The sequence below is a fragment of the Photinus pyralis genome, unplaced genomic scaffold, assembly GCF_008802855.1.
Source record: "Photinus pyralis isolate 1611_PpyrPB1 unplaced genomic scaffold, Ppyr1.3 Ppyr1.4_LG8, whole genome shotgun sequence".
NCBI lineage: Eukaryota > Metazoa > Arthropoda > Insecta > Coleoptera > Lampyridae > Photinus > Photinus pyralis.
In genome coordinates, this window is record NW_022170819.1 from 3,922,636 (window position 1) to 3,939,701 (window position 17,066).

Consider the following 17,066-nt stretch of genomic DNA (forward strand, 5'->3'; position numbering starts at 1 on the left):
TGAAAAGATATATAGTTGCAATTGGAAATGCCAACCTCCTTTATTATGTAGTACCCTCAATATTTGGTAATTCCATAATGTCATCTTCTCTTCGTCATACATTCGTCTTTAATGAACCAAAGATTTCCCGGAAAATTGAACTTTTTAGTATAATGTAATCGCAAATTAGGCTTAGATTCACATATTTTTGAAACCTACATAAATGAATGCTTATTTGAAAATCAAATCAAATTCTATATTTTGGAAAATTAATTTTTCTTGCTTGGAAGCTTTTATACTTCTCAACTTTTTCAACGGTTTTAGTTTCGAGGAGACTTCCTAGCTAGAAAATTTACCGAAGTAAACTGGGCTTTTTAAAATGAACGTTTTAAAAAATTCGATGCTTTCAGTGGAAACATCCCAGAGTCCTTAATATTTTTTTAATTTCACTAACCTTTGCCCCAACTGCTATGATACTCCAGTAAATCCTGCATGAAAATGTGCAAGGGGTAGAGATTGCCCGGAATATTGCAGTTCAGTTCACTTTTCCGAAATCGGCGAGTAATTGTATCGCATTTTTGATGAATTGATCAGTACCTACTTCCTGAAATTTTATATAATGAACTATTTATATGTACAAAGGAAAATAAGTTAAGGCATAACGATTTGTTTACCTGCCTAGGCGTAGGGTAAGAACCCAAAGGCTTCTTTCTTAAAAATTATTACATTTTCTGTAGCTTACACCCAAAATTTCATTGTAATATTATGTGAGATTATAGTAACCGAATTCCCTTAAAAATTGCCGTTGCTTATATTTAAATCTATAGACTTCCCCTATGCTCTTCTCCAGAACTTCATCTAATTTCTCCGTGTTCTCCACATTTCCTATGCTTAAGACATGAATTTTGATCATATACCACACCCTAAAAATAGCCACTTCTTCCTAAGTTCACCAAAAATTGCATTCTCTTAGATTTCCCCAATTTCTGTATGAAATATCTAACAGACTTCCCTTGAAACAATCAAGTTTTACTTACATTTTTCTCTAGAAGCTCGTCTAATTTTCTAGTATCCTTCATACTTCGTATGTGTAAGATAAAGGCAATAAAATTTAAAAAAAAAGGATAAAAATTTGCTCAAAGGCTCCTTTGATATTTTCCCCTGAACCCAACTAACATAAAAATTACCTTACATTTTCCTTGTCGCTTCAACCAAGTTTCCCTTATATTTTTAAATTCCTTAGTCTTCCCAACATTTCATTATGTTAGTTTCCCAACCAATTTCCATATGAAATAAGTTATCTTGGAATTGACTTCATTTTTTTCATAGTTTCCTTTATATTTGTCTCCAGAAATGTGTATAGTTTTTCCGTAACATTCAGATTTCCTATACGAAGAATATGATTTTGCTAAATTCTAAGAAAAATGCCTTCTTATATTTTCCATGTCATTTCACTCATATTTCCCATGCATTTTTTGTAGTTTTGGAGACAGCGGCAGATTTTCCACATGTGAATTCCAACCGAAAGCATGGTTTACAGAACATTCAACAAGTGAGTTTTCAACGAGTTGTCGAATTCGGAGGAAACAATACCGAGGAATATTACGGGTCGATTGTTTAGTTTTCGGTCGATCTGCGATGGCCTTGCTTTCACGATTTTGGAAGCCTATATGTACTTATATCTATCAGGTCACACTGTTTCCTGAGCAAAATTTTCCTTTTACTGAACTATTCCTTATATCTAACTAGCCTAGGAGTAAGATTTCGTGAACGAATTTTTAAAGGATAGTTTTGTGGGAGTATAACAAACGTTAAACTTTTTTTTTCTTAACCGGAAAGTCGCCTTAGGGCTAGTTTCTTAGTGAACTATACTGGAGGATCTTTTCAGGAGCAAATCCTGGCGACAGACGCTTTTTAATTTAATGGATGTTTATAGAATCTTTAGAGAAATCCTAAAAATCCTTCGGGAATATCTAGAAATATTACAAGATAATCTATAAAAACTTTATAAAGAACTTAGGAATGTTAAAATACCCTTTCCTGGGAATCGATCTGTCAATCTCTGAAGAATTTCAGGAGATGAACAGAATATCCTACGAATAATCCCCAAGGAATATAAACAAATCTTTTAAATTATTGATCAAACATTCTAAACGATATACCTAAAACATACTAGAATTTTTGAGGAATCTATTTTAATTTCCGGTTATTTTTTGTTGACTGTCTTTCACCAGATGTGACTGTAACAACTCCACTACTACTATTTTTTTTAATTTGTTACCCGAACTCGGATTCATTCCTCGAAAATACCTGCAAATTCGCTCATGAATTTTTAATGTGCTCAACAAAATATCCCAAAGTGTTCTCTACCAATTTTAAAAGAAAGAGAATTTGGGAACTGTCAACAAAATCCCTAATTCCTTAATGATCTCTGAAGAACCTGTAGGCAAGCTTTAATAATATTGTAGAGTCTCAGGAATAAATAAAAGTCCCACAAGGAGTTACTCAAAATTTGCAAAACATCTTTGAAGAATCTCTAAAATTTTTACCACAAATTATACAAAAGTGTTCTCTATCAATGAAATGAGAGAAATTATGAATCTTTAAAATCTCTGACAATGCACCTGTCAACAAAATCTGTAGAATTCCTTTATCATCTATGAGGAACGTGTGAGCAAGCTCTGATAGGTTTGGGAGGAATCACTGGTGAACTCATAATTAACGTTAGATAAGTCTGAACTGACTTTGTATGTTTCAAAGCGTGCTGGATAATGGACAGATTTATTGAAAATTGTGGCAGGTCATAACAGAAATCTGCTTTAAGATGAGACCTCTTTCTATACCTTGCAGTACAGTCACTTTTGTAGACTGAATCTCGGTGATTATTTTATTAACTTGAATGACTAAATCTGTATTAAAGTCGTTAAATATAAATCTTCAGTCATAGTATTCCATTTTCCTACTACGGTTTAGCACAATTACACAGTTTATATCGAAGAAAAACAAGCAAGCAGACCATTCGAAGCAGATGTTTCCGAATTTCCACTTTATCACAGACCTTCTAAATGAAAAGCGTTTCCAATTGATTGGGCGCACTTGTGGAATAAATCGGGCGACGCGCCAAAACTACAGCTTGCAATTGCCTTAATATGCAGTTCTTGGTGGACACTTTAGTATGGATGAATATTATCTACTTACAGCGGAGTAATAATGTGGCAGTTTTATCAGCCCTAATATTGTGCGGTCGCGCACAAAACGGCTTTCAACTTTACAAAATCTGTTAATGCCGAAAATATTTTAAATAGGTAACTCGGAGCCTGCGATGATTAATGGACGAGGGATTGTGCAATTTTCTATAACGCGTAGGCGTTACCTTCGAAAAGAGGAGAATAGGGTGACGAGTTGGGTTTGTACGTACGTATAATGAAAATTTATTCATCTGTAATCGCGAGATTAAAATTATTTTCTAGCACTCGTCCGCATGAATTTATTGACCAAACTAATGTGACAAGTCACAAACCACGTGTCCCACGACAATCACATTAATTAAGTCTCCTCTCTTTGTTTGTCACTTTTTATTCTGAAATTATATTGTGTAACAACAACATTTTTTGCACCATTAACTTATATGCTGGTGGAATGTATAATTGAAAAATGAACAAGTTTCAAAATATTTACCTGGTTTACGTTTACGCCAGAAGTTTTTAAAGATACATGGCGTATTAGTCTATAAAAATGTGAGAACTGTTCTCGTGATGTTTAAGAGTGTGTCATGTGTCAGCCTTCAAGGGCTTTAGAGAGTCTTTAAAAGCTTGCTAACAAAGAATCCCAAGACTCCCTTTAGCACCCTAAACTTCTGTAAAAGCATATCCTTAAAAGCCTTCAACAGCTTACAAATGTCTCCAAGGTTTTTTCAGAAGGTGATATTCTCTCGTATATGGTAAGAGCCGAAACTGTTAAATCTAAGAGTATTTATCATTTAAGAATATTGAAGCGTTGAGCTTTTAAAGGTATTTATTAACCTTTGAGACTCTTAAAGGTTTTACAAAGTCGTCAAGGGTCTTTTAGAACTATTCATATAGATTTAGTGTTTGGTGCTTAAAACGTTTGGGTTTCTAATAAATTCCAAGAGTTTTGAAGTGTCTATAACAGTTTCGACGAGTTGTTACAGGTCCATTTTTAGTTTAGTTTTGCTTTAGTTATTTTGATTTTTAGGTTAGGAATTTGTTTATTTTGTTTTGATTTTCTTCACATAGGCGTGCCCCTTTTCTTAAATTTCTTCTTTCGATTTCTTCACTTCTTTGGATTCCTGCTCTCTTCTTACAATTGTATTTACCTTTTCACGCTTTAAAAGCTTTTTCTTTCCTTACTGTTTTCACTATTCTAATTTTCGAAGCTTATGTGTACTATTTTATTCCATGTTACGCCTCTGGTCCGCTTCCAGTGTCATCTATTGTCAGTTCTGGTAAAGTAGTACGCTATTCTTTCCCGCTCTTTTCAAAAATCTATTCTTCTTTTCCCGCTAACTTTTTATGTTCCTTAATTATTGGTATTACTGTTCGTTTTTTTCAAAATCTTCTACGTTTTCGTTTCCGTTTTGGTCAATTGTCAATTCTATGGTGTGCTTGTGAGGTGCGGAATTTTTGCAGCCGCTTTTATCTGATAATTTTGGGATTTCTACCCTCGTCATATAGTCTCCACTCATTACAAGGAATTGGTATTTCTTCCTTAGAAACCAACCCTATTTTGGGGATTAAGAGTGGAGGAGAAGGCACATTTGTATTTGCGAACTTACCTACAACCAATATATATATATATATGTTACCTTTGCTCGCCGGATTTCAACCCTTGTGTAAGTGTTTTAGTTGTTTGTATAGAATGTGGCCTGTAGAATCCATAATTTCAAACAGTTCCAAGATTGGGCTACTAGTTCAAAAGTTACAGCCCTTTGAATTTTTTTTCGAATTTGGTTTCTAGTCTATAACTTTTGATTGAGAAGTCTGATCGAAAAAGTACGAATTGTTTTGGATTCTACGCACCAAATTTAATAAGAAAGTGTTTTCCCGAGAAATTTTGGTGTAGTCGATTTTTGGTAAAAAAGGAAGGTTATACACTGCCTTTTTTTGAGGCTCGAAAAAAAAATTGTCTCAGATCGTCCCGGAAAAAAAATTTTCTTATAGAATGTGGCCTGTAGAATCCATAATTTCAAACAGTTCCAAGATTGGGCTACTAGTTCCAAAGTTACAGCCCTTTGAATTTTTTTTCGAAATTGGTTTCTAGTCTATAACTTTTGATTGAGAAGTCTGATCGAAAAAGTACGAATTGTTTTGGATTCTACGCACCAAAATTAATAAGAAAAAGTCTTTTCCCGAGAAATTTTGGTGTAGTCGATTTTTGGTAAAAAAGGAAGGTAATACACTGCCTTTTTTTGAGGCTCGAAAAGAAAATTGTCTCAGATCGACCCGGAAAAAAAATTTTCTTATCATTTTCTATTTCTTCGTTGTCTCTTAGGATCCGAGCGTTATTTCACCGTCCACCAATTTAATTGAGCATGCATATCTATATATTGTCTCTACGTTAAGGCCCACACCATCTCGTAAGTAGCCTTTTCGTGATAGTTTTAGCTTGTAATGTTGGGTTTTTGTTCTAGGGCCTTGTATTTTTAGTTATTACTTGTCTATACTTGTTATACGTACCTATCTACTACTAAGAAATCTTCGTCTTCGTCCGTCTTCAGTCTTCAGTCGTCCGTCTTCAGTCTTCAGTCGTCCGTCTTCAATCTTCAGTCGTCCGTCTTCAATCTACAGTCATCCGTCTTCAGTCTTCAATCTTCTTTCGATGCCCTCAAATTTCTTTTCCCTTTGTTCCCTTCTACCCTCATCCCTATCCTTAATCTTCCCCGCATTTAGCCACTGGTTTACAACCGCCAAGTCCGCCGGACAACTGCTGGACAACTTCAGGAGCCAGAACAGCTAAGTCCAAGTTTCAAGTTACCTATTTACCTAAAAAAACAAAAAACCGTTAAGTTAATTTAAAAAAAACCCATCACATTAATTCAGCCACCCTACATCATATTAAGTAATTTTGTCAAATTTTATTGTCTTACTGTGAGACGAGATCTCGTACTGATTTTTCTTTTTTTTTGCCGTTATTTTCCCTGTTATCATTCCGTGCCATTATCAATCATCATCATTCGCCCTACAATATCTGTGTTAGTTTCTGGATTTCCTTGAATAAATACCTTTTCTTTCCCGCTATTTTCTCTATTTCTCTTCTTTATAGTTTTACCCCTGCATTTCCAGTCCAACAGGAGCAGGTTTCTAATTTTTTTCCTGTACGGCTTGGAACTACCGAAAAATTAGTGGCGCCTAAATTTTCTGAGCATTTCTAGCTATTTCTTTCAGTATGGTCGAACCACCCCTACCACCGAGAGCAGCTGGAGCCGTAGTGCTGGATTTCTTATTTCCTTTTAGTTTTCTTCGTCACAGAGTTCAGCTGAGCCTCCAAAGAGTTTCACGGACTTCGAAGAGTCCAAAAGTCTCTAATAATTTCATACAGTCAGTCTCCGATATTCTTCTAGATCGTTTTAGAACCTCCATTGTTGCAGTCTTTAAGAGCTCTGCCTTTAACAGCTTTCATGAGTTACACCCTGTATAAATTAAATAAAGTAGGAACTAGCAAGGCTTAATTTTATGAATAAATGATTTATGTCAATAATTAATCTCTACTCCTTCAAGGAAAAACTTCTTCAAAGAAACTTTCTGGAACATCTTTCTTATCCGTTTAGAAATTAAAAAATTCTTTTAGGAGCTTATGTCGTTTCACAGTTTCTGCATAATGTACCGAACAAAAATGAAAATTGGCAAACATTAAAGAGCTTCTAAAAACGGATATTCTATTTTACTTAAAGAGGATGCAAATATGGATTTTCCAGTAAGCGTTCAATGCATCCAAACTGAAACCAACGTAAAATTTGGAAAGTTGAGACGTAAACCAACTAAATGCTAACTTTCCAAAAAATCTAAAAATGTTTTTTTGCGTCTAGATTCGCACAGTTACTTCAGAACAGAAAATTAAAATGGCATAGATTAAGGTTCCCAAAACAAGAAATTCAATTTTCTAAAACGTATTCATTCAGATGCAACCATGGATTTTTCAAAAACCGTTCATTCATGTACAATTTCTAAAAATGCACCGAAAAACCCAGCGCAAATATTTGAAAAAGTAAAACCAACGGAAAATTCTTGTTCAGTTTAAACATTTCAAAAAATTAAAAACTTACGTCCAGATTCTCACAGTTCAATTTTTTCAAACGATTTCATTTAAAGTAAATGCAACCGTGGATACTTGAAGCAGTTGCAAGTATGAATTTTTTAGGAAGCATATAGGTTCTAGAAATGCAGGTTCTAGAAATGCATCCAAAATAAAATCCACCGCAAATATTTAAAAAGCTGAATATTGACACTCCGGAAAACCTTTGTTCCAGTTAAAAATTAAAAGACGTCGAGATTCTTACAATGATCTTTCCGAAAGCCATCAGTCCTGTACGGTTTTTTTTTTAATGTTAACTATAAATTTTTTTAGTAAAAACAATCATATTGCATATTGTAAGAATCAGATGTGTGCATGCGCATGCTTCTAGTAACGACGAGCTTATCGCATATTCTAAAAATCTGATGTGCGCCAGCGCAAACTGTGTAATGTCAATTGTTTATTTATAGAGATATTTTTTTGAAATTTTAGCCATAGATTCTTCAATGAAATTACAGAAAGTGTGGTCATTTTTAATAAGAAATATTAAGTATACGGGGCAAATAGAAAATATACAAAAATATATCGGAAAGTTTAATTTTTAAAGGAATTTGGTTACTTACTTCTAATGGAAATTGCGGAAACTACGGAAAGTATGGAAACTCAGCAATGGAGGAAGCTTTTGAGCAAATTCGTCTCCTATGCAATAGGAGAACCAACGAAATAGTAGCCCACATTCGTCCTAAAGAAATGCCGCCCTAACAAAGAAACTTTTCAAAATTCAAGAACTTACGTCGAGATTTTCACTATGATTTTTCTGAAATCCTTCATTTGAAAAACTGAGATTTCCAAATAAATGTTAACTTTCTGGAAAAGCTTTGGCCGGTTTAAAAATTAAAAATTACGTCAAGATTCTCAAAGAAACTTCAAATTTTAGCTAAGAGAAAATTAAATTGGCAAAGATTAAAGCTTCCAAAAAAAGAAATCTAATTTACTAAACGTATCCACTTGATATAGATGTTTTTAAAGATGAGTCATATTGTTATTCCTTTTTAACAAGCCAAATTTTGATATACCGGAAAATCTCTGCCCTGTCAAAGAAGATAAGTAGATGTGCGCATGCGTAAACTGCGTAATGCCAATTTTCTTATTTTTTTGAAATTTTCATATTCATCAATGAAATTACAGAAAGTGTGGCAATTTTTAAAAAGAAGCTTTTGGTCCAATTCTTGTACGACGCATAGGAAATGTTAAGAGTCTTCTTTACCTAAGCGCAACTTTTTTACATTATAGTGTATAGATGATTATAGCTGCAAGAGATAAGATTATATTCTTGCTTTGTCAACTCCTGTCTTGGTCCTTAGTTAGTTCCCACCGACACTGTGCAGCGGCGCCACTTGTTACACTCAAATTGTTGATTTAACGCCCCCCAAGATACAGACTTTATTTACAAAAATTATGATTTCATTTTTTGGGGTCATGTTTAGAAGTAATTTATCTAAAAAACTGTCGGTTTACTTTTTCCATAAATCGTCTTGATCAGAAGAGGAAAAAAATAAAACATATTAGCGCAAAATCGTGGCGAAACATCTAATCTTTAAACGAATTCTGTACAGTTGCTTATAAACTAAAAAAAAAATATCAACATTGGTAGATAAAGTCTAAATTTATAAAATGAGTTCAAAAAAAATTGTTTCTTGTTAAAAACAAATAGAGTTTTTATGGCGGGCGCTCCTATGGAAATTTACATTGGGTGCAGTGGGTACAGAAGACTCTTAAGTATACCGAGGAATTAGAAAACATAGAAAATATACCTATCGGAATTTGGTTCAAATGACAATGATAATACCGAAACAGTAGCCCCATAAATAATCGCCCCGAAAAACCGCACTAGAAACATTTGTCCTCAAGAAAAGCCGCCATAACAGAGAAACTTTACCCTTACTCTCCCCAAGGAAATATGTTGCTTCCTATCCTGTGCCAAAAATTCAGGTCGGACATTATCCTGCAAAAAAGAACCACTAAAATTCTGTCAAGTTTGTTAGGTAAAAGTGAAAATATCAATACAATCGCCAATCCAGTAATTTAAATCGAGACAGATTTAACTAGTCGAAATAGATTAATCGATTCCAAGTCAATCATTTGGCTAACCGACTAATCTAATCGATAATTGAATATTGGGCAAGCAATTGAAAGTTGTTTACAATGACGAACGTATGTTAAAAAATGTTAGCAACTACCTGTATTTTATTAGCTTTCAGCGCGCCCTTAATTTCGCCACTAAGAAACTGGGGATGCACTTAAAATATTCATAGTCTAGGGCACAATGTTAGGATAATCCGCCTTCGAGCAGTTTTCTTAGTAATTCGCCATAAATAATGGGAATGAGTGATACCCCGGGCAGGCCTCTGAAAAACAGCAAGTATTCGTTCCTTTTAGAAAATTCATCACACGTACATAGTGAAACGTATTTATGTGAAAGAAAACGATATTTGAATTACAATCGAGCTTTTGACACATTGAAACATTGGCTTAAGACGTCTTTCTAATAAATTTCGTTTCAGGTCAGGGCCGTGTGAACCAGCTTGGCGGAGTGTTCATAAACGGCCGTCCACTTCCAAACCACATACGTTTAAAGATCGTCGAAATGGCGGCCGCCGGTACGCGTCCCTGCGTTATCTCGCGGCAATTGAGGGTGTCGCACGGATGCGTATCAAAAATTTTGAATCGCTACCAAGAGACTGGAAGCATACGACCGGGCGTAATCGGCGGATCGAAACCGCGCGTCGCGACCCCAGAGGTGGAAAATCGGATCGAGCAGCTTAAGCGTCAAAATCCCGGAATTTTTTCGTGGGAAATAAGAGAGAGACTGGTCAAGGTACGTATTAATTATCATTAGCGGGTACGTAAATGCTACCAAGAAGGAAAAGATAAAAATCGCGATGCTAACCGTTCTTGAAAGCAGGGCGCTTTGGGTGTTGGCGGTGTATATCAAAGAGTACGCGTGCCAGAGGACAAAACAGAATAATAACGCATTCTTGTGGGACTCTGACACGAAGAACGTGCCGTACCGCCCTCAAATTACGGCCTGGACATCTGTCGATATCATCTTCAGTTTCTCTAATACATTGCGCTCGCGGCCGATAAACGCATCGAAACGCCCACCTTTCTTCGAGTTCTTGTTTTAACAGTGGCGTAGCATTAAACCGTTACTAAAATAATTATTCCATAAAGCGACGTATCTTTTCAATTTTAGGAAGCCGATCTAAACTTGACCTCGCCAACGCCCGAAGCGGATCCTCCTGGGGTAAGAGAACCTTCTGATTATACCTAATCTAACCATCAGAGCGCATTGGCATTAGTTAATTGAAATTTTTTTAATGGAGATTTACCACATCGGCCACCCTTATCTCAATCGTAATAAATTTTGAGTAATCCGCCGAAAGTGATAAATCAGGAAATAGTTGGAAAAAATAAATACGCACCCATAAATTTCGCGTTTCGCTGGCACTAATCTCAGCGCCAACGAAAATGTAAATGTATCTCTATTAACTAAATTAAACATTGTATGCATAGGTATTTGAACATACTTGAAAGAAGCAATTTATTTATCGCCAGTGCAACAACTAATAAATTAATTAGCGCAGAACCGTAAATTAAATTTTCTTAAGATTAGTTTATTTAAAATGGCTCAGAGTTATTTGCGATTGTTTCTCGAATATTTGGATTGCCAATTACTAATACGATTGGCTGAAAACCTTTTATATTTTCTTGATGATATATCAAATTTAAGATAATGTGAAAGCTGTAGTCCATCACTTTTTAAATATTCTTCGCTTGAGAAGCTTTATTTTAAATGAATGATCAAATTTTCTTTTTTCAAATTGTATAATCATATATTATATTAATAACTAATTGCTAGGTTACATTTATTTTTTGCGCGATCGGTCATTTCTGACTATTTACCATGTGTGTTTCCATGACAGTACGTAGCATTTACCAGTTGCTATGATTACGACGACGCCAAAATTACTTACCGATCTAAAAACAGAACAGCAAAAATACTTACCGACGCCTTTTTAAAAATCAACAGTCTTACATTACAGTCATTTAATCTTTAATTATTGTTAGGTACATTAATCGTACAATTTGTGCTGTTGTTTCCTATAGCAAGACGCTCATAAAGTCATAAAGGATGTGCAAAGCTAGTAAACTACATCAGACACATGCACATTTTTATGGAATTATTAATTTCAATTTTGACATTTAAACTGGTTGCCTAGTGATGTACACCATACCACTTTGATCATTTCGATTTATTCTGCTCGTTCATTTCTTAGTGCATAGTTATATTGGTTGGATAATGTTAATTTCGATCGCGCAAAAAATGTTATAAGCACGTCGAACGTTAAGGGTTACCGTTCTCAGACAATAATTGGAGTCGTCGCTTCGCTCCTCCTCCAAACAATTGTCTTCGAACGGTAAAAATCCCTTACCGTTCTCCATACTTAATATACTATTGTGGCATTTATAATGAAGCAAATTTTTTATGTTTTTTTTTGTTAGGTATAATAAGCAAAAACTTAACTCAGTTGCTATAAGTATACTTTGTACTTCAAGAGCAATAAAGTTCTATCTATCTATCTATCTATCTATCATTAATGCGGTAATTGAGAACCCATTTTGTACCTATCAGTACAGCGGGTATAAAATTTTGCACCACTGCCTTTTACCCGTGAGGACCAAATCCATATTGCGGTTGCGATTTAACGCCACAATGGCAAGAGTACCGCTTCATGCCAATTTTGTACCATCATTTTGTACTCAACAACAAATTTTGTACTATTACATTGGAGTTACCACCCCTAGTATTTAAAAACCCATGAAGTTTCCACAATCACAGCCCCTTTTATAGAGATCCATGAACAACTTACTTATACCGTTTAATAATTAGGCCATCAAGTTAGACGAATCGGATTTAAATCCTACAAAACGTTTTATTGTTTTAATGACTGCATTTGTCGCCTAATATGACTTATCCTAGCCCCCCCCCCTCCCCGGACTTGTGCTTAAGTGGTTAAGTGGTGGAGGGTAAAAATGTACCTGCAGAAAGGGTATGTTTCCGGTGTTACGATTATATCCTTCTAAATGACTCACAATATCCAACCTAAAAAATTAAAGGTTGCCAGTTGCACAAAAAAAAATCCAGGATTATTGTTTAATCCGGTATTAAGACATTTGATTGGCTTTATATTGCAGTAGGCAGCCAATCAAATGTCAAAATTCTTGTTTAAACTCAGATTTGGCAAATAATCTAGGATTTTGATTATAATTCGATTTCCTGCAACCGGCCGTTAGGGCACTAAATTATGCATTGCCCTTGCAAGGCACAAACTATTAAGCACTTCATCTCAGCATTCCGACATCCACAACCACCTGCACACCCCTTGTTGCATTTCAGAAAATTGTGAATAGAGGACACTGTGAAGCTGGTTCCTTGGAGGAAGAAACCAATCTTTGAAGTCTGCCATCCTTAGAGGAATGGATCCATCTGGTGTCCCACCCACAATGGTAGGTAAGTTCTCAAGCAATGTTCTCGTGCTGCTTTGTAATTTGGATTTTACGAAGGCTTTAGAAAGCAGATTCCTTCACTCAACGATAATAACCGTAAAACCGCAAAATTACCCTTTTTCTAGGAACATTTTTACCCCTTCCCTTCCCACTTAAGCACAACTCCACTACGGAGGGGGGAACTAGGATAGTCATATTGGGTAACAAATAGAGCCATTATTAAAACAATAAAACCTTTTATTGGGTAAATCCGATTTGAATTTTAATCCTACGGGTCTACTATCAGTCAGCAAAACAGAAATTTTTGATGCGCCACAAAATAGACACCCCTTTCAGTAAATACGTGCAACATAAGGGAACATTTTTCATGAAAAGTACGTAAAGTAAAAGAGCTAATGGGCCCTTTAATTGAAGTCAAACGAAAAATAAAAATCTCTGATCATCGCAACAGGGAATGCATGCAAAGTAGGAGAAATTTTTTCTTCAAAAATACGTAGTTTTAAAATGGATAGGGGATATATGCTTCTGTCAATTTTTATGTTGATGTAAATAGGGTTACTAATAGAATCTTTAACCATAATCAATCGGAGGGACAAAAATTCTTGAAATTTCCTTTAAAAAAGCCGAAAACGACCAGGGGCTGCATTTTTCTGTTATTATTATAATTAAGGATAATATGTTATTTAGTCATAACAAATCGAAAAGATAAACGAATGTAACGCTTCGCAAATAGACAACCCTTTCAGTGAATAGGGCAACGCAAAATGAATTTTCCTTGAAAAAGCGTAATTTAAAAACGAATAGGGTATGCATTTTTCTGTTACTATAAATAAGGTTGCAAATTGGACCTTTAATCGTAATCAATCGGAAAACTAAATTTTTTTATTCCTCGTGACACGTAATTTGAAAACGAGCAGAGAAGTAAAAGTGGTCGTTTACAGATTACATTAAGTCGTCAAGGGTGTAATGAAAGAGGGTTTTGCCTACATTGAGTTACATTGAACTTTGAAGGGGGAATCATCATCAATGTTAAAATCATTTCGATACTCTCGCGAAGTTGGCCGTGATTTTTTGAAACCGAATTTTCCGAAAACGGCAGGGGGAATGGAAAGTACAATGAGGCACATTAAATTTGGAACCAGATACATTCCGTCAACATTTTCGTCCACTTTACGGGAGGCGTCAGGGGAATATTTTGGTACCTAATGTTATTGTTAGACAGCATTTTGCAGATTAGGAATTAGATAACTAGTTCTTGAAATACCTATGGTTCTCAAAAAAAGAAATTATCATCTAGTGAAATTTAAAATAAACTTATGTCTCTTTTATAAAAAAATATATCGACTTAGATCATAGATACCATTGAATAAAAACCGAGATAAAAACACTATTTTTATTCAATGATTATACAGAAATTTTACAAAATTCTAACGTAACAAGAGCATTGTAGATATGCTGACCCTCGTGCTGACCACGAGATCCAAGCACATTTTCCACCCGCAATTTTGTGAAGACACTAGAAGAATTTCTCAAAAAAGGGAGAATTGCCATTAACGAGACCCTTTTCCATTTTGGTGTTGATTATACTGGATATTTTTTAGTAAATCTAAGCAAAGGTAAAGCTAAATGTAAACTAAAACGCTGGAGTACACGTGGAATTCATTTAGAGTTAGTGTCCGATATGTAAGACTAAGAATCTTTTTTTGTATTTGATTATTAGCTTTAGTTGTAGGTATACAATTTATTGCAATGACTATTAATTCCAATATGAGACATCTACAAACGGAGGATTACTCACAAGGTGACTTATCAATATTATCGGGGTGAAAGTCGTACAGAAATTGTTTCAGTTGAGTATTAGTGTTCGCAGCGTGTGCTAGGTGGTATAAATATTTCTTAGCGGGTGCGTAAGGTGGTGAATAAGGTGAGTTCATTCTCTGAGTTGCTTTTTATTAGCATGATAATTATGGAGATTTTTCAATTTCTTCACGTTCAAAGGAATTGAGTCCATTATTGTATTATGCACCGACTGTAATTTGTAATTTTGGAAAAGATTCAAAAATTGCAAAAACCTGTCCATCAAGGTAGCTACGGAGAAATGTATAGCAGGTTTACTTTAGTTTTCCATTGATCGACACAGCATTTTGCGGGTCATAAAATTTCTTTACAGAAATACCCGCAAAATCAAATTTTGATGGTCTGCAAAATAACGAGTCTTTCTCGAATTTCGGTTGCGGAAACTGTTTAAGAATTTTACAGTCTGATTTTAGTGCATTGTTTCTCAAATTAAATTGTCCTATGTGGTGTAAGCGAAACAGGCGACCTATTTTCAAGATTAGTGTAAATAAATTCCTTAGTTTGCGTAATTGTTCAATAATCTTCTATAGGACGCTCAGAAAACGAAGCCAAAATTTTATTAGTTCCGCACCACATTTTGTTCTGTAATTTTTTCTGCATGTAAACGCATTTTTCCACATTTTTGTGAAAAGTATTATAACATTTCAGCCTTGCAAAACAAGTAAAAAATTCTGGCCGAAAAATTTGTATGGTTTACTATAGCCTTTGACAAGAGTTTCGGCATGTTGATGGCCATCCGGAGCCAAGTATCTTGCGTTATTGCATAGCAAAGTATAAAATCGAAAGTTCCGAAATCCCCAGTTTATGTAAAATTTCCGAAAACAATATGGCCACTACTGCAACAATCTTGGAAGGCTTTAATCTCTTCAATTTATCAGAAATTTCCATACATTTCCTTAAACTGCGTTACTCTGTTTAGAATAATTTTCCCGTTTCTTTCTTATTTTCCCGTAGCTGCTAAGAATGTTTACTTTTGTACATTCTACAAAGAGTCCTCTTTCTGTAAAAAGTTGCCCTGTATTATCTTCTTGTAATTTCCATGTGTGTCGGTCAATAATTTCCCTCCTTAATCAACTTCTTCTTTTGTTTTGATCAACATTATAAAACAAGAATTTGGCGAATTGAAGATGAGTTGTGTCCGAGATCGTTCACATTTTATGTTGTTAAACAAAACAGGTTTTTAATTTTACCAACATTTTAAAACTAAAATTTATGCATATAAGTAACAATTTGTTAACTTCAAGAAAGTTGGGTTAATGAAGTTAGCAACATTTTCACCAACGTGACGTTATATCCGTTTATACGTTCCGACATAATAGAGGGAAATTAGGACGATTTTACTCGAAAGTTGTATATTCTTGCAAACAGTTTGAATGGAAATGCGGTTTTCTGCATATAGTATTCAAAATACGAAGAAAAATATACAATAATACTAGTTGAGCCAGAGTCCAAAAAATGTATTTATTATAAACATATACCGAAAGCTGAAGAAATCGCTTGGAAATTTCTACATTAGGGAAACGGTTTTCAGAAAAAAAAACTTGTGTGCTCACAAGCTATTGAAACACCGTTTCGGATAGCCCATTTTGTATGTACTTTTTTATTTATGACTGCCAAACCTAAAAAGGTTTATATGACTACAAAAATAAATACAGTGGGAAATGTTGGAGGAATTTTTATAGAGTTTTGGAAATGAAACGGAAATGTTAGAAAGGTGAAAAACCCATATTTTGTTTAAGAAATATTTGAGAATTAAGGGAAATGCAAGGAAATGTTGTGGACATGAGTAGAAATCAATCTGACATCCCCTCTACTTTTTATGGCGTCAGACGTACTGCGCATTTTGAAGGGGTAAATTTGAATTTGTGTGTGAGATTTGAATTTTTGAATTTCCGGATGTGTGCCATTTTGTGTCGATTTTGGTTTTAAGGCCAATAGGACCCTACTTGCTCGATAATTTTGCAATCGTGTTGTGATTGGCTGTGCCATTTTAAATATACAGGGTGTGATGATTTTGTTTCGAGATATTATAATGGTATATTTTATGGTGGTAAATTTTAATTTGTGCGGCAGATTTGAATTTTTGAATTTCAGGATGTCAGCCATTTTGTTGCAGTAAATTAGCTTAAAATGCTTTAAATTAAATCGGGTTCGGTTGCCGTACGATTAACTGCTTCGCGTTTCGAAGATTTATTTGAACTGCTATAGTGCTTTTATCATTCCACCATTTTCCGATACCGAAATAATAAGTGCGTATCATCAACTCCTGGATATCATCGTAAGCCCCTTACGTCTTTCTGTCGTAGACGTGCGTCTTTACATCAATTTGGGAACGGCCTCTGTAAATGTTTATCAATGGAACAATGTATCACACTCGACAATGAATGTAACTCAAAAGGAACGTAACT

The 17,066-nt window shown here is 34.8% G+C and overlaps 1 protein-coding gene across 1 annotated transcript in view; it reads left to right on the forward strand.

The window, feature by feature from the left end:
• The first annotated feature begins 9,608 nt into the window (after window positions 1–9,608).
• The window catches only part of LOC116178314 (protein gooseberry-neuro-like), a 51,301-nt gene continuing 43,843 nt past the window's right edge, over window positions 9,609–17,066 (forward strand). The window contains exons 1-3 of the mRNA XM_031497779.1: window positions 9,609–9,690; window positions 9,768–10,108; window positions 10,487–10,537. Coding sequence (XP_031353639.1) covers window positions 9,609–9,690; window positions 9,768–10,108; window positions 10,487–10,537 — 474 coding nt within the window. The remainder of the gene's footprint in view (window positions 9,691–9,767; window positions 10,109–10,486; window positions 10,538–17,066) is intronic.